Source organism: Acipenser ruthenus, chromosome 26 (assembly GCF_902713425.1).
Source record: "Acipenser ruthenus chromosome 26, fAciRut3.2 maternal haplotype, whole genome shotgun sequence".
NCBI lineage: Eukaryota > Metazoa > Chordata > Actinopteri > Acipenseriformes > Acipenseridae > Acipenser > Acipenser ruthenus.
Genome location: NC_081214.1, coordinates 15,639,908 through 15,662,808, shown reverse-complemented (window position 1 = coordinate 15,662,808; position 22,901 = coordinate 15,639,908). Strand labels below are relative to the sequence as shown.

Genomic DNA, 22,901 nt, shown 5'->3' with positions numbered 1-22,901 from the left:
AATGGAAAAAAATAGGGTTTAAAAAAAATGATTTCCCAAAGGAACTGAACCAACTGAAATGAAACATCTAACTTCCTTTGACTTTTATAGCTGGGTGTGAAGGAGACACAGGGAGGTATGGGCCTGCCAAGGGCTGCACAGTAAGTGTGTGAGTCAGTCAGTGGCTGAGTTGAGCTTGGGTTCAACCCAGAACCTCCTGAGTGTTATTATATGCCCATCTAAAACCTCAAATGGCCTCACGATTGTGTTATAACATGTTCCTGGTCCTGTAAAAAGAATTGCAGAAAAAGAACCTGCTTGACAATCTGTTTCGAAATCTCCAGCATCATATTTTCAAATACAGTTTTTGCACCAGGTTTCAAGCCCTGTAGATAATGCCCAACAGTTCAGTTTCACACAACAAAACAACTTCTCCAAGTCTTTTTATATTATTCTATAGGCTTCTGCACTATAAAATATCAATGGCGTGTCTATGGGCCTTTTTAGTTTTTAGAGAATGTCTAGTGTAAGAAATCCCTGGCATTGCATCAGGTAGATATGTTTACAGTAACATTTCTGTGTATAACAGACATACTGTACACTTTGTATAACACGCACACTGTGTATAAACAAGACAAATGTGCAGCCTTTGGTTATATTCCTTGCAAAAACACCATGGAACACTATACAGAAAACTATAACGCTTAATTCTAATTAATTAGTGCAGGTAAATAATAAACTACCAGAGTAATGTTACCCTGCATTAGCGTGTGTAAACAAACAAAGTCAAATTAAAATTAATGCAACTTTCTTTTTTGATTTGCCATGTGTCATGTATGTAAAGATGTGCTTTACACATGAGCAGATCAAAGAACTGTAGAGTCAACTCCAGCTTTAGTGTGTCTACACCTTCTATACCTTTGTGAACTTCCCAGCTAACAATTGAGCTGTGATGGGCGAGTTGAGTTAATCAGTGCTGCAGACGACAGGCAAAGTGTCATTTATTTTTCATTAAAGGGATACTCGTACAGTTAGGCTTCAAATCTCACTCTCTTACAGTAAGTCACGTACTGGTGATGCAAAAAGCCCTTGTGTGGAACAAATATATAGGACCTGCTTAAAGGTAACAGAGTTTAAAAAACAGTTTCTCTTGGATAAAATATTACTTTTAAATGAGACTGCATTTCTAAACCTCTCTAAATCAGTTAAAATAGTCATAAACTTCAAACTTGGCTCACATAGGCTTTAAAAACAAATTTCATAAATCTTATCTGTTTTGCACTGTTTGCTACATTACTCTCAAATAACTCTCAAACTGGAAATAGGCCTATATGTTACAGAAAATATGTGTTTTCTGTTTAAAACATGATTACTTGAACTATTTAAGGTTAAAGGAAGACCCCAGTTGCTATGCCTTATTTTCAGTCCAATCACTACACTTCCTGGGCCATTTCACTGCAGCGGTTTTCTGGGTCAAAGCATGTTCCTGGCTGAAAGCATATCAGTCATTAGCAGAAGCAGCTGGTTGGTTTATGAAAGGAAATAAGTTATTGTTTACTCTAACATGTGTTTCTTTGCCCAATTGAGACATTATTTTATTAGCTACATTTGCTTAACAAAACATTCCTAAAGCAGTCCTTAAACTTTTATGAATAGAGCCCATTATCACAATATTGCACAAATGGCATTACCTTGGGTTCTGGCTCATTACTGCTGTTAATGCCCTTTTGTGGCAGCTACTATATTTAATTATAAAACTTGCAAGCTGAATTGAAGCCACGAGTGCATGGGTATTCAATTCCATTCTCTGGCAGGCCAGATAAGGCAATGCCCAAACCTTGGGGGGTCACAGGGTGCCATGATGTGCGTAACGGTGGAGGGTTGTTTAAATGGTCATGAAAATCTGACTTTTCAATCACACTTTACAGACAGGACCAGAACATTGCAACATATGCGCTTCTAAAGTTTTTCATTTATTTCTATAATAAAACCAAAATGTTTCTCATTTAAAAACATACAGCAGCCCCTCTCAACTTCCCAGGCCCTTCTACAATAAACTGGAGACAAAAATCTGGTGTTTCTCAAGATTTATTTGTAATTTTATTATTGCTCTGACAACAGGTCAGTCTTAATAGGTTAATCAATCATATAAATTGATATAACTTTATACAATACCTAAGCTAAAATATACCGAGCATCAAAAGAAACATCATTATTATAACACATTTATTTTTGGAAAAAAAAAAGGTATATAAATGATGGACATTGACATAATATTTTTGGTTTCTTTTTAATCACTCGATCATTCATCCTTGACCATGACACGCTTGAGTGACTATGGCTGAGGCATATGCACTTAATCACTTAATTAGTGAGACAGTTGATTGGAAACTGGATATGGAGTGATTTCAGCTGTTTGTCATTTTTCAATCACATCTAGTGAATTTTATCCAAATATAAGTGATAAGTTTCTTTTGATGCTCAAATATAGGCGATACGTTTCTTTTGATGCTCAAATATAAATGATACGTTTCTTTTGTAATGAAGGACAGCTGACGCTCAACAGGCCAAAAGGAAGGCTCTCGCAGGCCGGATTGGGCCCGCGGGTCGCCAGCTGAAGAACCCTGCACTAGTGCCTGTCACTAGCGCAACACAATGGAAGTTTCTGTTGATCTGTGTTGTAATAGGAGCAGGTTCCATGAATTCTGCTCAGAGGAGTTTGATATGCTTAAGATGTAGTCGTTTTACCCTTCAATCCCTGGTTTTTCAGTTATGCATGGTGTCACAGATGCCTGCAGTAGTACTTTTGTTTCACAATGTTGATGGCTAGAGAAGTTCATTGCGCTAGTAGGAACATGCTGACCCACTAAGTTGTAAATCCCAGATTATATATTCCGCCAGTCTTCTGACAAATGATGTCATGATTTCATATAGAAACCGACATAATGCGAAAAGAACACATCTGTCAAACAACCATTTATCATCCGCGCTGTTAACTGGCAGACTTTTTTTTTTTAACTCCAAATGTGTCAATAGGTCTATGCTGGAAAGAATGATGTGAAGTGATGTAAGCTATAAAGAGAAATTAGGAATCTAATTGCAGAAAGCTCAGCCCGATCGACCCCCTTACCCTCCCAACAGGCTAAAAGGTTTGAGAGTGCTAGTGATTGCGTTTTTCCAGCCTCTTCCCACCTCCCCACCATAGCTGGTGAATTCCTGGTGTAAGTCCTGGTGTAGCTCTCTTAGCATTTCTCTTTATTCCATCTTTACTGCATCTTGGTCAACTGCAGCTAATCAGTGCAATAGATGAGATTCTAGTGTTTCAGTCATCACCCTGAATCAGAAGTTAAAGCACCCTTGTGGCCTCAAAAGGGCTTCACTCAGCAGGTACACCATTAACCTGTACCCCTGCAACACTCTGCCCCCAGTGGATATAAGAAACACAGCAGTAAGAAATAGCACATAGATGTGAATTTGCTGTTTCTTACATCCACTAGGGCTGTTGCAGGGGGTTATACCAGTGTAATGGACAGTGTTGTGTGTTACATTGTCGTTGCAGATCCTCTTCCCTGTCGATGAGATGGGGTTGAAAACTCTAAAAAACGCGAATGCAGACGAGCCCGGATCTTCTGCATTGTGGTTAAGATGCTCGCTTGCGGTGTGCGGGGTCACAAGTTTGTGCTCAGCCTCCACCCTGTTACAATAGGGTGCACCATATTGTATATTAAATATATACTGATAACCCATCAGCACCAGTCTTCTCCAATGAAAAATAGAGATGCTAAGAGCGTAATGCAATAGCTCAAATCCATTGTACTGTATTATCAATGCTGGTATTGCAGTGATCAGCAAGTGAATGGATTGCAAAAGGGGACCAATTTGAAAAATACTGCATTTGAAAAACAGTACCCGCAAACCACCCAGAGTGACGCTAACTATGATAAAAGAGGAAGCTGGCTGTTAATCTCCATTCAAACGTCAGGTTAGTGATGCATACTCTTTAATCAATACAATGCTACAATTACAAAGGACTCCAGGCTGTTTCCATCCTTAGGGACTCTCACGTAGAAGCTCAGTTAAGTAGCACTTACTTTGTTGTTTCATTGCTAGCACTCACTAGTGAAGGCAACCTCCCTGTAAGTACTGCAGGTAATTCACGTCAAGTGGAGCTTGTGTTCAAAGCCATTAAAGAGAATCATATTTTCCAAGAGGTATAAACTAATCCCCATATTGTCACATTAAGTGCGAATGATTGCAAATGTCAAATGTATCTATACCAAGTGAAGCGGCATGTATGCATTGTTTCCATTTTATGCTCTTAGTTCGCTTTTAATTCTGCCAACTATAATGTATTGATCTGTTCATCTATCTAGATATTTGTTTCAAGGCGACGCCCATTGCCTTTCTCTACATCTCCAGACTGAAGACTGGCATTACTTGTCAAACAGTGAAAGTCTGTTGTTGGGGATAGAGTGGGCCTTCATTTTAAGAAGAAAACATACCCTTTGATAGGTGAGAAAACGGCTTTCTAGCTTCATTCGAGTCAGTTAGAAGAAGCCAGGCGCTCTGTTTGAGCCGGGGTGGCCAGCTGCCTGAGTATCTGGGGAAACGGCTGCTGTAGATTGGTGTAAACCCAATCATAAGAACATAAGAAAAGTTTGGGCGTGAGAAAAGGGCATTTGGCCCATCAAAGCTCATCCTCCCCTTAGTATAGGCTTTCCGTAGTTCTAGGGGCGGGGCTCAGCTCGCTACACTAATGCTATTGGTTCCCTAAGCTTTATAGTCCAGTCTAACCTTCCACTACTTGCTCTGCAAGTCTTTCTCCTCCACCTTCCCACCACCTCCTTTGCAACTGTATCTCCCTTCTAGAGGTTGGTGGTCCTCCATCACTCGGCCTTGATGACCTCTGACAGACGTCGGAGGTCTCACCTCAAACCAGGGCAGCTCCTATCAGTCCAGAAGGCCAAATAGTCAATCATCCCACACTACACTTTACATCTTACAATGCTGAGCTTTGATCTTTGAACTGGGGGAGGCTAATTTAAAAGCACATGATCTAGTACCTATGTTCCCAGTTTTCTAGATCCAACTATGTCACCTGGTAGGCTAGTCCATGCATTTATAACTCTGTGTAAAAAAGTGCTTCCTACCATCTGTTCTAAACTTTTCTTTACTCAGCTTCCAGTATATGCCCTCTTGTTCTTCTCTCTCTGCTAAATTTGAAGTTGTGTCTTGGGTTAACTCTATCAATACCATTCATCTAGGCTGAAGAGATTGAATTCTTTTAACCTGTCTTTATAGCTCATGTCATTAAGTCCAATCAGCTGGTGGGCACGGCTCAGCAGTGACGTTAGGGTTTTTAAGTGTGGGAAGCAATTAACGATTGCATGCTATGATTTGATTATATCACTAAAAACAAATTGCTGAAGGGTTGAAATCAGCTCTGAATCATGCCCCCTATTTGCATTGCTACAGTATGATTATATGGATCATTAGGTCCCACAGAACTCAACAGAAGGGGTAGGCAGAGAGTGAAAACAACAACCCACATGGCTCCTTCTGACTGCCAATGAAAATTAGCTCATGGCTAAATCTGGGTGCACTGCATGACATGTCATAAATGTTAAAAACTGTACGTTGTCCCTGTCAAATAAATATATAAATAAATAATAAATAAATACATAAATCTCTTCACCCAGATCCACACCTCCAGATCGGTTCCTCTCAAAGGCACCGGTAGAAACCCTGTTGAACCCTGGCTTCCAGAATGTGTCTATGCTAACAATGGAGTCATGACAACAATCGTTGCAGGTATTTATTTTTGTGGAATTTCACATTTGCGAATAATATGATTTTAGTCATGGCTCCTATTTGCCTCATAAAGCAATTCCACTAGCATAACGCAGTATGCAAATATAACGTTCTCTCAACTATGGCTATACAGTATAAATATAAACAAATATTTGCTTTCTTGCTGCCTCATAGGCAAAGATACTGTTCATAATTTAAATGACAGCTCTTCTGTTTTATGCCGCTACACTACTATCGTTCAATGCAGATCAACTTTCAATACCACAGTGATGTTGGGCCATTATAGCTTAATTAAACTTTCTTGAGAAATCCACCTTTATTTTCAACCTCTAAAGAGTATTGTCCTTGTACCAGAATCTGTTTCAAAGAGCATGCCATCAAAAAGCCAATATCATGCAATGTCCTTGTAATATCTATACAGCAAGATTTGAGGATGTTTCAGGTTTGACAAAATTTTAGAACTCCAGCTGTGAGATTTTTATATTGAATATTTTGCAGCTGATTTAAATCTGAAATGATATCAAGTCTAAAGCAGATTTACTTAGGTTTGTATTGGCACTGTATTGTTTGGTGAGTGATCTCTGTGCAGCTACGTATATAAATCCTGAAGCAAACTTTTGATCCAACATTTTTTGTATATTGTTAACAAAGATGCTCCTGAGATGTTTCAATAACATTATTTTGTTCTGATATTACATCAGCAGTTTACAAGATTCTCACTTCTTTAATAATTCTGTCTGGAAACTTTAAAAGACCTTGTAAAATAAAGTTAGAGGACTTTAAAGAACTACCTCAAGTGGAAACTTCTTATGCAAATGTGGTCAGAGTTGGTGAAATCTGCCAGACATTAGAGGCAGCTGCTGTGCTAAGCCCTCCCCTCCCTGTGTGCTTTGGCAGGAGCAATATGCACAGGAGCAAGGAGTGGAGAGCCCTGCTTTGAAGTCTGCCTGCTGATGTGATATTATTCTTGGCCATGGAGGTAGTGGAAAATACATTGTAACAAGTTCTCATCACTGCTGAAGTGCAACGTTGTTCTGAAGGCTGGGCGGTTTTAGCATGACATTGGTGTGTCTCTCTCTCTATTTCGTGTTAAAAGGTTGTGACAGGCTGGCTGCAGGGAGGAACTCAGACCAGAGAGAGAAACACACAGACAGACGGTGATGATGAGTAATGCTGAGTGCAATGGTGGCACTCAGCGTTTATTAAACGAAAATAAAAGGTTTAAACAGACAGAACACAAAACAGGACACGGCACTTGAGCCAAAATAAACAGACAAACAAAACACACTAACATTAACAAACGGTGGATGCACAGACAAACGAACAAACACGGTGAGTGAAAACACTTACTATTTTATTATTTTTTTCGTTTATTTTAACTCCTCTCCACACCCGTTCTCCACTCACCGAACACCCAACCCCGAGTGAGTGAAACATGCACCTATATATACTGTTGTGCTGGGATTCAATTACTAATTAATTATTCACTTCAATCCCAGCACGTGAATTAATTATGTGCAACCTTGTGCTCACATATTATATACTTTAAATGCACGTGAAGTGATGTGCAATCCCGTGCCTAAATACAATTACATCTTAAATAACTCGTGCTGCACACACCCATTTATATCCCGTGCAGCCATCTCTATACACCAACATTTACACACAACACGTAACATACAACATATAACACACAAATGCACACAGGGGCGGAGCACATTGCCACAAAGGTGTATGGGGTGGATCTGTCTGACCCACGGAGGAATCTGTTTATAATCCAATAAACCTACTCAGTAGACAATCGCTATATCACCTACAGTCTTGAATATTTAAAAAACAGATTGGGTAAATGAAATCATTATTTTAAACCATTTTTACCACTATACACAAGAGTCATTTTACATATTCAACACATCATTTTACATCTACATCGGTGGCCTTGATGAGTTGTGATAAATCCAATTTCAGAATAAAGACCATCCATAACTTCAGAATACTGCAAAAGTACATAACTGAGTCAAGTAGACAAATATTTTGGCTAGTGCCTTCTTAAGAACTGTCTGTGATGGTATTTTTTATAACAGTTTGGAAGGAGTAGCCTCTCCCTGTGAGACCGTGTGTAACCAGCACCAATCACTATGAATCATATGTTAATGTTGGGTGATCGACAGTGTCATATGCAGCCTTATGAAAATTGACTGTCACGTTTTACTATTTATGATGGTTTTACCAGCCTTTCCAATGGTTAACCATGCTCTACCCCAGTTACCTGTTACCATGCTTGTCTGTGCTAACATGACTTCACTTTGCTCTCCTACACTTTCTCTATGGTAAACTACATTGAACTTTTATAAGGGCACCAAGGTCCATTTCAAACTTACCAGCAACTTACACATGTCTTAAAAGTACAGTGTTTCCCCTGAATAATAGCTGTACCTAGAGGATACATCACATGCATACAAACTCAACCTCCTGCCCAAGATGACTATGTTTACATTCTCTTCGTCATCGTTTTTACATCTGGGCAATACTCTGTCACTTGTAGCTGAACAAAGACCTTCCCATGTCTATCACTGAGAGATGTGCGAAGTTTTGATTTGATAATCTCCATCGATGAAAATGCACTCACACAGACATAAGTTGATCCAAAGCTGGTCAGTACTTATGTTGCAATTCTATCAGTTCTTTTTGGAAGTTAGCTTTTGTTAACTGCAAAACTTTCTGCTGCGTTTGATACGGCTTTGACATCAGCATAAAATGGATTCTCGACGAGTGAAAGTACTGGTAGCAGTGGTTTCATGTCAGAAAATGGAGAGGCGAACTCTGTCGATAACTCAGTAACATACTACACATATGGTTGTGCCAAAAACGATGCTGCGCCATGCAATGTTGTCATCTGTAATTGCAAAGTTGGGAAATGTGTGAAAAAAAAATCCCAGTTTTGCTTTGAATGAAGAAACGTCGCGCAGTAAGGTTGGTAGGGTTTTGCCCTTTCATTGTAGCTTGAGGGTAAGTGTATTCATATGATGGGTGATATCGGTAAGAAATGTCACTTGCAGCGTTAATGTTTCATCATTCAGGTATGACAGTAGATCAAATCGGCTCTTCCAAAAAATCTCTGATGGCAGGAAGCAGATCCATGAAACAAGCCAACACCTGACCAAGATTAAGACATCTTACTTCTGCATACAGCACCAAATCACTGTCACGAGTTACTAAAATACTTGTCAACTAAAAGTTTTAACTGACTGTGCTTGAGTGAGTGTGTAACAGTAAAGTTCACTACTTTAACCACAACCTCCATTGTGGCATTCAGAGATCCTTTCCTTAACTTGCAACACAGGTCTTCAGATATAGTTTCCACACGTCTTGCAACGGTTGAGTCTGACACCTGTAACTTGGAGATCTGTTTAATAAAGTCATCCTTATTTTTACTAGTTGCCACTCAATTTTAAATATGGGTGTTGGCAGCTGAGTGGCCTGGCACTACTGTAGACCATTATAGCACAATACATAACAATAGCTGCAAGTTTTACCACATTGGGCAACCTTTAATTACCTGAACTTGGCTGTATGTGATCACAGAATGACATAGAACAAAGTGTAATTAATTACACAGAAGACAACCTGGGGGTCTCCTGTATCCCCTGCCCACCTACCAGCCTCTGTAACAGGTTCAGAAGAAAGAGACACACACTCTATTAAGCCTACACTTTTCTTTTAGTTCAGATATTTTATTCAATACCAACTAAGCATATGTTAGAATATTCTGGGCTTCTGCCAAGGAAAAATCTGTAAAATAAACCATTTGCAGCCAAAATATGAGGAAGGTCGATGTGCTAATAAGAGTTAAGACTTGTTTTAAATCTTTATCGACTGCAGGCTTAAAATCCTTTTCTGACCTTTCGGAAAAACTGATTGACATCTTGTTTTCATTTTTTAAGTCTGTTCAACATTTGCTGAATGTGCTTAAGATTTGCTGAACTGTTAAAAACAATATGTGGTGAATTAAATGCATTCAACATTTTCAAATCTGACAAATGCTGGCAGTCGCCACAGTTTGGATAGCCTCTGTTGAATAGGGCCGACACTAAAAACAGATTTTACAAACCCGGTTTACTGTAACATGCAACTTACTTAAATACAGATGAACCTTGCTATACAGGCCACTCAAGGGACCAACAAAATGGGGCTCTAATAGGGGAGTGGCCTTATTACTGAAGGGACATATAATTCCTTGTAACAAACTAAAACATTAATACAATTTTTCTCTGATTTCATATCTATTCCCCACACGTTTTACTTTTACTGTGGGAAACATTTATGAGTAAAGATAATAAAAGGTAAGAAAATGCTTAGTCTGTACACCTGTAACTGGAGAGATAGAGAAATCCACTCTGACTAGCATGTGTCTTCATTTGAAGTGACAGTGGTTTAGGTTTAAACCTGTAAGACAATCCATGAGAAACAATTCTCAGTTTAAATGACATGTTCCCTCTTTAGCTCTCCCTTCCACCAGTGAATCACACATATTTAATGTATTTTAAAGAGTGTTTTCCCAAGTGCTTCTCTGCTGTGACATCAGCACTGTAATTTATTAGCGTCCCTGAATGAGGAACACTTCTGCAGGGCTGAGGTTCTGAGCCTCTTACGCACTGAGCTGCAAGTCCAGGCTCTGTTTTGAGGTCTGGTGTGATGTGCGGGTCCCTTGAGGAGTCCAACCAAACCCAACTGGAGCAAAGTTCTTTCCAGGCCAGCTGTGTTAGACCATATGACCTAAATTAGGGAAAGAAAAAAGTCTGAACGCCTTTTGAATTGACACTGCAGGCAGGGAGTTTTCAGTTTTTTTCAGTAAAATGTTAAACTCCAACAGTAAATTTGGTCACAAGATATTATCTTTTAAGTATTTATAATTGTTTTATTTTGTTCCACTGCTCCAGTTTCTCTAGAATTCTTTATTGATGCATAACATCTTTTGACTGCCACACAGATTAGTGCTCCTGCTGTGACACGGCTAAACACTTTTACACAGTTAATATAATGTAAGAGAAAACACTGCAGTGATAACATACTGTATAGACTCACAGGGAGTTCAAGCTACATTGTACGAGAAAGTTACCTGGCACATCTCTATTTTAAACCCATCTGCATTAATCAACTGTTAGCTACAACATCTTACACCATATTTCAACTACCATCAAGAACAAATGTCAAATGGCCAGATAGTGGAAGTGTGTTTTGGGAACAGCCTGCACTTATTGTTTTTGTAGACTGCTAACAATACATTATCCTAAACAGGGGTGATGTTGCCCCACACAATTACACGCCCTAATACAATATAAAACTTACACAGAAATACATACAATTTAGTCTGTTTCAATGTGAAAAAGATTCCCCTCAACAACCATTATTTACAGTACAGATACAGAAATTATAAACAAACATTGAAAAGGTAAACATGATCCAAACCATTTCATTTAAATACAAACCTTGAAAACAAAAAATGGAGAAATTTCAACTGGATTATGTCATTTTATAATAAAATGTCATTTTATTTAAAATATTTAGAAAAGTAGAAAAAGGAACTCACCTTTATATGGTACCACTCCCAGTGCCCCTTTTATTTTAGTAACCCAGGCTATGTAAATACATTAGCATTTGAAAAGACTTTTCTAAGTGAGACGTGTGTGTTTAATGTGGTTTACAACTCCGCGGGCCAGACACCTCAGGTGTTTTTTTGCACCCAATACCATTTAGTTTTATGCTTGCTGGCAGCCCTTGCAGCCTCCAGCAAAACATAAGGCATGTCAATTTGCAATGCACTGGCCCCCACTGCTTAGCACTGGTGAACCCCTGTAGACTGTTGACGTATTCCTGCTCTGAGGGCATAGAGCCAGGGCAAGCGTGCCACAGATGAGCTCATTGCCTGTCTGTCACTCTGTTTCTTCTGCTCCCTCAGATTATTTAAAACTGCTTTATTCCACACTGCCTTTTGACATTGTCTACATTGATTTGAGGAGTGCCATGATAAAAAATAAATTACCCTCTGGTACAGAAATTAATATAGTTCTTTGTTGCCAGGCATTTTCACAACAAACATTGTGCGTAAAAGGAATAATGAAATACATTTAATAAAAATAGAAAACACAAGTTCCATTTTTAATATTGGATATGTTCCTCAACAACTTGTTAAACCTTTTTCAAGATTAAGCCACTTTGTTTTATATTGTCTTTGATAGCGCCTGAAATTCTTAAGGGAAATGCATGGAAAAGTAATTTGTTAGACATAATACATAAACTAAACAGGTCCAAGCAGGTTCTCCTGTTTAAACTCAGAATAGAATAACAGCAACCACAGCATACAGAACTCTAATATACTTGACAAATGTTTTGACTAGAAGTCTTTCTCAATGTTTCAACTAGAAGTTTTGCTCAATGTCTTCAAATGTTTGTCAACAACACTTACAGCCCATTGAATTGAATGTGCAGGCATGGGCCGGACACAAACAAAAAAAGAGCAAACTCCGTAGTCGAGAGGTAAGCACATGTCTTATGCTGATGTCAGTATTATTAACTCACTATCTTCTATTACAGTAGTGTCTTTCACTCCTTTTATTAGGCCGTCTTTTTGAGTCATTTCCAAGATTACACAGGCCTCTCTTCTCCTGGTGAGAAGTGCTTTGTTGTCATAATATGTGGATAAAGATAATATTTACAGTGATCAAAAACAGCCTAATTTTCTGTTCGGGTGCACCAGGCCTCTTCTGATGTACAGTTAATCAGAAACACAGAATCATAAAGTACGTATTTTTAAAAAAAAGTCAATTTAACATGTGTATGTTATATTTTGAATTTAGCTGTAGAGATTACGTCTTTCACTCCTTTATTAGGCTGACCTTTTGAGTAATTTTCAAGATCATGCAGGCCTCTCCTCCTGAAGATATGTTGTCATAATATGTTGATGTAGATAATAGAGGCTTAACAGCTGATTGAAAAGCATTCTCAGGCCTAAATCTCTGTCCGGTTGCGCTAAGCCCCCTTTGTTGTCGATGATGTAGTGTAACACTGAGTTCTGCTATTTAACTCTTTCAACACTAAGTAACTTTACAGAAACACTGCCATAGGATAACTAATTAAGTATTGTCAGTGTCTTCCCTTATAAAAAATGTACCATGGTATTTTTGAAGTTTACTTAGTACGGTTTGCCATGTTCTTTATATGCTTTCCCTTACACCTTTAGGCTTACAATGCCTACCTATGTATTTACTATGGAAAACTTTTTTAAGGGTTACACTGACAATGTTTATAAAATTAGGTTTACATATTGAGGTATTAGATTAGTTTACAAGGCAGTGTTTATTTCAAAATAGGGTAGAACATCATTTAGACAAAGTAAGTAAAATTACAATAAATTGAAAAAATCTTACCTTCAATGTATTACCAGTCCTAGATCTGGCTTTATGTTAAAGGTGTTTTTTATTTGTACTGGTATTTAAAAGAAAAATCTAATTCAACTTTACCATATGTGTCTGCATCTTTCATATCATATCTAAGACATATGGCAATACATATTAGGTAGGGTTGGTTTGCTTGTATTATTTAGTTAGCTCTGTGTACTTTAGGGTTTTTTTTAAACAGATCAAATGAAATGAAATGCCTCATCACACAGCTAAGCAATTGTGAAGTCTGCATCTTAGTTTCCGCAATGTTTAACAGACTATACTAGAGCTGTCTGTGGATACAGGTGGAGTTATAAATACAGTTCAATGTATAAGGCTGGTCAAAACCCATGGCATGCATTCATGGAGGTGGAATATGCAATATCTGCTCAAAGACCAACTTTGCCAAGCACCAAAATGGACTGGCTGCTCATGGCCCTTACCTAATGCTCTTCAATCGGCAATTAAAGGAACTGAAATAGCAATCTCTAAGGGCCATCTATAAATTGAATGTAATTACTGTATTTATTGCCCTGTGCTGGGAATTCACAGGAGACGGGTGTACATTTGGCTGTAGGTGTGTTACACTTTACAATTTATAGCTAGGACCTGCAAGTCCAATTCTTTAGCACAAGTCCCCACAACTATTTAAATGAATTATTTGATGGAAAATTGTTGAATATGACTAAATGTAATTGGATATAAAAGATAACCTTGGGATCTATCAGTATAGTACAATTAACAGTAGCTGAATCATTTAGCCCTCTTACTATTTGTTAGTGCAAGCAACGTCATTACTGTTGTGCTGTTGTGTATATAGGTCTCAGCTTCTGGTACCTAATCATCTTCTTGTGCAGTAGGGAAGTCTTGCTCCACTGGCATAGCTACAATTTTACCACATGACCCACAGCACAGGATGTGATGATTAGGAACCAGGAAGCAGCAGTTTAAAGGTTTTAAAAGTGTGAAAAATCCTGACTTCAAACTGAAACAAGTGCAGAACCGAAACATTGTCAGCACAACAATAAAGGGAATCAATTTAAGCTGAGAAAATGGATTTTAAAGCCTTGACTACCCGCTCCTTTAAAGTGTTGGTACAGTGTGTATGTGATTTACCTTGGTAACTTTGTACACAGTCCCTCATCATTCAACACAAATAATATGAATCAGTGATCCTGGATTATTAATGGAAACTTGATAATGCAATACAAGTAGCTGTTATTTATTCTCCCCCGTGGAGGAGAGATTATTCATACTTCATATTTTCCGGTTGTTATTCTCCATCATGAAGCTACAGTTAAGTGAGACTCCATCATAATTAAACGTTCCATTTATGAAAGAATTACAAAATTGACAGCTTTTGTATCGCCTGTTCTTTGAACATAGGCTGCATGTATTCTCTTGTTAAACATAATTTTACGAATTATTGTCTGTCTAACAGGGGCAAACCGGGTCACACCTTTCCAAAGTAAACACAGGTAATTGTATCCCCCATAGCATTTAGTACAATGAGAACAGCACGGCGACAGCAAAAGCAGACTTAAGAGCTCATTAAAGTGTATTTGTGTCTGCGAAACCAGCTACAAAATGAATTCCTTTCCATGGAAACAAATAATGACTCTCCCAGCATTCCAGGATGATTCACTGATACAGTTTTGTAAAGGATATGTGGGGTGATTCATAAACAACGCACTGTCTGAAACTTTATTACATGATGTTCATGTTGTACATTTGATACTATTATGATATTACAATACAATAACAAGATTTTAAAAAAACAACATAAAAAAACGGAAAATAATTTTCTTTCCACAAATGCAGCCTCAAGGGTGTCTTGTCTGCCCAGTTTGACAGCTGGGAAGACAGCGGCACAGAGAGGTCAAGTTGTTTGTTAAAGGTCACATTGTGATTCAGTGACATTTATTAATTAATTTTCCAAATAACACAGGAGAATCTCACAGGTCAAACTCTTTTACTGCCTTCTGAATCTGATTATGAGGCAGTCTGGCGTTGTCCATATTCACTGTTTTGCTTGAGTTTTCACAGATATTTCAGCCAACCACAGAGATTCCTGGTACGTGTACAGCCCCTTACTGGAAACAAGGAGCACTGGCAATTATCCTCATTTAAAATGGATTGTGTGTCACTATAAATTTGTAACAAAACAAAACATTTCAGGTTTTGTACTAGAGAATCTGGAAGGTACTTAGCATTACTGTAGAATATAAAAACAACATTTCTCTGCAGTTCAAAACAGAATATATTTTTGTTCACTGTTGGAATTACAAATAAATAGGAGCCTATTTTAAAGCAAAGGCAAAGGCACATTTCCTGAGAGGTTCACTCAACTGTACTGTACTTTTAACTTCCCTCTCACTTTATTGTTAAATATATGACTTTAATGTTGTGTTTTCATTGTTGCAGCATTATCGTGAATTTGAAATATGATAACAATCCATTTTCCATTTTGATCTGCTGATTTTGCCACTTGGTTTGTAATCCTAAATCTGTTATTTCACAGGGATTGCACAGCAACAGTAAATAATAATTCTCTAAACCTATGTAGTTCATACAGATGTAAACATGTACTACTAATTATAAATGTGTAGCTTCAACAACTAATAAATTAAACACAGTCATTTTAATAATTTAAAAGAGAAAATGGTTAAACAGCTCAATAAAGAGTGAATTACTTAAATAAACTTAATAAGCCAGCCCTCAAACATATCAAAGTTTCACTATAAAAAATAAAATAAAAATACATAAATATATATATTTTTAAATTGTCTAATTGCTTGTAAATGAATCCAGTCTGTGGTTGACAGTGTTAGCAGTAATTGTGTGATCACAGGAACATCTTTTATAACACATTGTACCCAACTGTTAAGGCTATACTTTTTATACTCACTAATTTTGATCAGCTCATTTTCGCAGTTGGGATTGTACAGCTGTTCTGAGGCGAATTTGGTGAAGACGTTTGTGTTTACTTTTATTAAGTACACGACGTACGTGCCGTCTTATTATTCTTTTCCGGGGGTTGTGAGACCCTGTAAATAATAGGATTAAAATAACGTCGTTTATACAGGGCTAGTAATAATTATAAATAAATAATGAAACCGCTTGGATCGCTTTTTAATACCCCTGGAGTGGGCTTTCTTATTTTATTTGCTTGACTGCCAGACTAGTTCAGTCAGACAGAAAATGAAGGTCTGGGAATGTAATCACTTAAAAAAAGATATCCAAACAGCAGGAATGGTTGAGACTTGTTGATAGTAAGTATTTATTAATAATGTTATGTTCACAAGTCGGTTACTATTTTTCTAGTCACAATCAATTAACATCAATCCGACTGCCACCCTCAAGTAATATCCCTACTCACCACAAGGTAAACAAAGGAAAAAAATACTTATTTTTAACTACAAAACCTATTAACTACAAAACCTAAAAAAGCACATTCCATATCTTCATTGTAATATAGTCCCAATAACACACCACACAACTGAAATTAGCACAGAATTACAGACCGGATCTGCCAAAGAAATTGTCTAGGAATTTCCTCTGTCACTGTGTTTGTAGGACTGACTGCTGTCAGTTACATTTAATGTGCATCAAAAATGATAAAATTGATCTTGAAAAGGTGTTTACATGCCTGTGGCAATGTGCCCCGCCCCTGTGTGCATTTGTGTGTTATATGTTGTATGTTGCGTGCGTGTGTTAATGTTGGTGTATAGAGATTGGTACACGGGATATAAACGGGTCTGTGTTTCACGTGTATTTAAAAATGTAGATTTATATTTAGGCACGAGGAGGGCACAAATCACTTCACGTGCTGGTTAAATGTAATATGTGAGCACGGGGTTGCACAGAATTAATTCACGTGCTGGGATTCAAGTGAGTAATTAATTAGTAATTGAATCCCAGCACAACAGTATATATAGATGCACATTTCTGTCACTCAGGGTTGGGTGTTCGGTGAGTGGAGAACGGGATTGGAGACGGAGGTAGTTGTAAATTATAAAAGCGAATAGTTAAAGTGTTTTCACTCACCGTGTTTGTTCGTCTGTCCGTTTAAGTGTTTAGTACGTTTTGTTTGTCTCTTTATTTTGGCGTGAAATGCCGTGTCCTGTTTTGTGTAAACCTTTTATTTTCTGTTCTGTCTGTTAATTATTAAATGCTGAGCACGATCACGCGCTCAGCCTCACCAAAACCCCAAGTCTGTGTGTTACTTCCTGGCTCTGGTCTGACACCACCCACTCCGGCCGTCTTTGTGACAATGCCACATTAAAAAATATTATGTTGGGCTTTACTACTAGATAAAATTCAACTTTTAAAATAGCATTGCCTTTGCAAGTCAAGCATACTACTAAGATTGAATTAAAAATGCTCTTTCCTCAGACATCACTGTCACTCTCCTCTTATTAAATCGCATGCCACATGCTGCCAGTGTTCTGAATGCGTGTTAAGCATGTCATTGTCAATCTGCACATGTGCAGATTATTTGGCTTTCTCAAGTTCATATGCTGGTTATGATACAAGATTATCTTTACTACTATTGGCATTGAATGGAACGTTCATTTTCTAGAACTGTGATGTCATTGTACCATTATCTTACTAGATTTTTCTAGATTTTGGAAATGTGCTTTAAAACCGTGGACCGCCATTGTGGAATATTAAAAATTTGTCACTTTCCAGAAGAGTTTGAAAAGTCATCCTCTTACAGAGATGATAACTACACTTCTCTATCTTATGTAACCTTGTTGCAAATATGTAAGTAAGTTTGTTGCTAACAGTTAATAGACTAAAAAGTGCCCCTTATACAGTATGTAGCTACACATGTAATTTCTTTTTTAACTGTCCCCTTGCTGTTTTATGGTGTTTGTCATCATTTTGCACATTACTTATTGCAATTACTCAAATATTTCATTCTTATCTTTTGATAAGTCAGTGTTAAGGTGCTTTGACTCAGAGTTCAGGAGCTGCTTTTTATTGGTTCCAGTTGCCTGCCATGGACATATGCTAGATCAGCCAGAGTACATATCAGTGTATTGCCAGCATAACAAATTGAATCTTGATCCAACGTGGCAGATCACTAGTTGGTGCTGGCTCTTAGTTCTATAAAGACACAGTGCTTGGGGGGGCAACCGGAAATTGTGTCACGGGCCCGTTACAGCTGAGAGGAAAAATGAATGCCAGCATTCCTACCACGAGCAAAGCTATTATAGTTAATTACCCCTCGCGTTCCCAGAATGTGCGGTTGTTGTGCGCAAGCGATGACATTAAAATAAGCTCTCTCTCAGGGCCTCACTTAAAAGTTTGCCCTGGGCTTGAAAATGTGTGTGGGCAGCACTGTAAAGACACTTTGACTGCTCTAGCCTCAGTTAACTTACAAGTATTCATGGCGGGCAAGTAGAACTGATTAAAACAAAAACATATCTGTGCGTGTAATAGGGACCCCTTAGAATCATAAACAGGGGCCAGTTAAAAGAATGAAAATGAAATCTGAAGCAACTTTCTCTTTCAAATAAAGCTTGGTGGGTGCAGTCATTACAGCCACCTGAACTGACCTGTGGTTACTGGTCAGCAAACCCTGAAAACTGAATGGAACTGAGCGTCAAGCAGCCTCAAATGGACATTCCCTTGACCGGTTAATTCATTTTGCCCTCAATTAGTTCTTGGAACAAATTTCATCCCTGATAACATTCCTAAAGTAGGGAGTTCCTCCACATTACAGAAGCACTTTAAAGGACAGTGTGTCCAAGTGTCTTTCAGTTAATTTAATATGGACTCCTAAAGCATACTGTAATCCAAGACCAAGCTGCAAACCTATAGATGAAATAACACCCCTGGAATAGTCTTCATCGTGGAGGGAAATGTCATTGTGTGGAGGACAGTGCCCACTGCAGGTTTATCTTTAAAACTACAGGTGCCTGTAGCAACACAATATTAGACTAAATACATAGACTAAATACAGGCACATAGTGGCTGTATCTTTAGTGTCCCATAGTGTTTAAAATGTTTGGTTTTTGTACACAATTAAGATGGTTGTTAACATTTATTGTCGTTTCCATGGGTGATAATTATAACGAGAGCTTCATAAAGAAAATATATTTTCCTGCGATTCTTAAACTTGAATACAGTATGTAACAGCTACATGCTAACAGCAAGCAGATATCAATGGGAAAGGGAGCTGTCCCTACCACTAAAGCCAACTGAACTGTCAACAAGGTCCACTTTCAGATAAAGTAGAGTGCACAGAAGGGTCAGTCCAGCTCATGTGGACCTGTGGGGTTACTCAACCTCTTAATGTCCATGACCTATGCCAATTAATTTTTTTTGTTGTTGTTGGAAAGCCCTTGGAACATGTTTTAAAATGATGTCAAAGGTTGCTTAAAATAGCAATGTCTCACCATGTGTCTTCCGCATACACACAGCACTCACCCTGCACAGTTACCTCATCATATGTGGGTTATGTACCATCAGCCACACATTGACCATCCCTTTGTTGCTGCAGTCCAGTTTGGATGCATGCAAATTAGTTTCATGACATGATGAGTATATGGCCATATTTTCAAAGCATACGTTATTATCACAAAATGAAAAACAAACTTCAGAATGCTTAAAGTCATTGTAGCTAACACATTAGTTCCTTTCATTTTCTTAGGCATGCGCATCCATTATTATGTACAGTAAGTCTCAAATGTGCAGTTTTGAAAGAAACCCATGTTATAGCGAGCGTGTATTTTCATCTGAAACATGACCTTTGGTACTACACTAGATTAAAGGCACCTCTGTTTGCATGCCATCCCTTTTTACACTGTCTTGCATTTCCTGGGTCATTTCACCTAGAGCTTGAAATTGTCCATTTCCCTACATTGGCTTCTTTCCTGGCAACAGCTTTAGTGTTACATAGGAGGGAAACTGACTAAATAAACAAATAATAATAATAATAATAATAATAATAATAATAATAATAATAATAATAATAATAATTTATGTTTATCATTCTTTTTAATAAACAAAAATTACAAAATACCTGCCATAACTGCCTGTCATAATTTTTCAAATTACAATTTCACCAGCTGAAGAGACCTAATTGGACTTTAAAGCTGGTCATTAACTGTGTTTGTCCAATAAAAGGTATCAACATTTTTTTATTTATTTTTTCATCTCTGGACCAGTTCGGCTGATAGACCAATTTTCAGGTGGGGGTGATATTCTGCAACAACTCTGTTCTGCACAAAGACATCATTTTGAAACTGCTAATACAGACTTACTTGCATTGTGATTAAACTGTGATATACAAGAGGCCCTTCACCTCACAGTCGTTAGGGGCAGCACCGTCACCGTATGCGACTGTGCAGTCTCATCGACGTTTGCTCTTTCTAGATTGCCTTTGTTGTTGCCTTTATCAGTCCTGTCAGTCTGTCAAGTCAAACTCAGAGGATCCGATGTGAATTTGTTGTCGGCAGGCAGGCTCTCTAATCTAGCGCAGAGAGGATGCACTGTGGTGGCGCTGAAGATGGCCCTATCGAGAGGGTTGCGGTGCTGCCAGCGTATTTTCTCTTGGATCCCAGTGATTATTATTACTATGGTGATGTTGTGGTCCTATTATGCGTATGTTTTTGAACTCTGTCTGTGTAAGTATTTTTTCAAGCATGTACGTCACTGCTTTATTTTATTTGATTAACAGATGTGTAGAAAACCAGGAAGTGTTTGGAAAAAGATCAATAGTACAGCTAATTGCCAGCTACTGAAGTGGTCAGTGTTGCTAGCGTTCGGTACTGTACATGTACACCAGCTTGCCTGTAAGCATTTACTAATGTAAACGTCTTGCACTGTATGTAATTAGTATCAAAGATCCAGGTTTTATTAGGAAATGATTGTCATTTTATTTTTTTGTATTAATTGGATTATCACACGGCTGCATACGGTATTACTTCATTGTGTATTTATATGATAAGGTAGCAACATCAATTTTGTTAAAAAAAAAAAAAAAAAAAAAAAAAAAAAAAAACGTTGACAATGTTGGTTTTGTACGTACAGTACACAATGTTGTTGAAGCTGACACCCTGGGATCCTTCAAGAAGCTGCTTGATAAGATTCTGGCTTCAATAACCTACTAACAACCAAACGAGTAAGATGGGCTGAATGGCCACCTCTCGTTTGTAAACCTTCTTATGCTCTTATGTTCTTATGAGTCTATGAAAACACTTCGGGTTGCTGGTGTATTGTACTGGTTAGTTTAACAACAGGGTTGAGTAAAGGGAAATATTTTTACTTTATTGGCTGTAAGTGTATTAAACTGTTTTGTGTAGCTACAGGTAGCAGCGAAATCAACGACTTAGTGCCAGTAAAAATTCTACTCGTAATAACGTCTGCCAAAATGAAATAGTAATCTTTGGAATTAGAAATTGTTTTCACGTGTACACTAAATACAGTGCAAAACATAATCACCTAGTATTGGAGGCTGAGGGGGGCTGTTCCACCCTATAGGCTGATTATATACCTTAGGGAGAAATCATTGAATCAAATGTGGGTATGGTTTGACAGACTGTATAGAAAGAGCTCCTGCCAGTATTTTACTAACCACAGACCTCATGTAAGAAAGACTGGGCAGCTTTCCAAATAAGAAAAGTGCTTTAAAAAGTCAAGCGTTTTACTCCTTTCTGAATGCAGTTGTCGCCTATAAAAAGTTCTGTAATGTGGTACATCTTGTGCACTATTGAAATGTGGATTCTGCTGTGCACACCGGTTAATGTTGAAAACAAAGGGAATTTTCAAAAAGATGCGCATTGGGGCTGTGGTGAAGACTGGTGCAAAGTCAAGGCAGTGATCGTGTTTACCATGTAGAGAGTGAAAGACAGACGGATATGATCAGACCCTAAAAACACTGTCAGTAGTGTGTAGGAACGCCAGTCAGGCTGGCACCGATGCAAGAAGCCTGCCAGTGTTCTGAAAGGTTACGTCCGCACCCTCCTTCAGGGAAGTAGGGGGTCACAAATCGGCAGCAGTGTCTGTTCTACAGAAAGGTCTTTTGAGACGCTTCCTTGTGAAGCCTCAAAAAATTGTGTTGGGACAGGAAGCACCAGCCAACCGAGCACCTATTGTCAAAACTGCTTGCCTGTTGTTTCTGTAACTGACTTACAGGGAGATGCAGCTTTTTTTTAATATTATACACAATACTGCACACCCCAGGTGTGCTGTATGTGTTACATAACCAATAAATCAGTGGGGAAAGTGTGTGCTAGAGATGGCAGGTATTGCTACTTTTTCAATAATTGTAATAGTAAACCTGTATAGTACCACTTCTAAACAATTTTTTTTCTCTCTTTTTTTTTTTTTTTTTTTTTTTTTTTTTTACAGTTACTATCACCAACGGTTTTGAAAAAGGTAAGCAGTACATTACATTACAATTAATAGTAAAGCGACTCATTTTGAGTGTTCTGATTGGTGGATTTGTGTGACTGTACAGCAGATTTGGACAACTCCGGTCCTGCAGGATAGTTCCATTCCATGTATAACAGGTATCATTGATACAGGAGCTGATCAGAGGTTCAGTTGAATAATTAAGGACATGGTTGGAACAAAGACCTGGACTGGAAATACCAGTTGCCTACCCTGCTGTACAGGTTGGTTATAAAGCCATGTTGAAGTAAATGTATTAGTCCTGGA

General features: G+C 38.1%; 1 protein-coding gene and 1 long non-coding RNA gene across 2 annotated transcripts in view; one reads left to right on the top strand and one right to left on the bottom strand.

Annotated features, from left to right (window-relative positions):
- Positions 1-8,828: 8,828 nt before the first annotated feature.
- Positions 8,829-22,901, bottom strand: part of LOC131701665 (uncharacterized) — a 16,026-nt gene continuing 1,953 nt past the window's right edge. The window contains exon 3 of the long non-coding RNA XR_009308942.1: positions 8,829-10,566. This is a non-coding gene — a long non-coding RNA (uncharacterized LOC131701665). The remainder of the gene's footprint in view (positions 10,567-22,901) is intronic.
- The window catches only part of LOC117412570 (palmitoyltransferase ZDHHC15B), a 16,798-nt gene continuing 14,548 nt past the window's right edge, over positions 20,652-22,901 (top strand). Inside the window, exons 1-2 of the mRNA XM_034021047.3 lie at positions 20,652-20,866; positions 22,593-22,619. Of these exons, the coding sequence (XP_033876938.2) occupies positions 20,749-20,866; positions 22,593-22,619 (145 nt within the window). The 5' untranslated portion in view covers positions 20,652-20,748. The remainder of the gene's footprint in view (positions 20,867-22,592; positions 22,620-22,901) is intronic.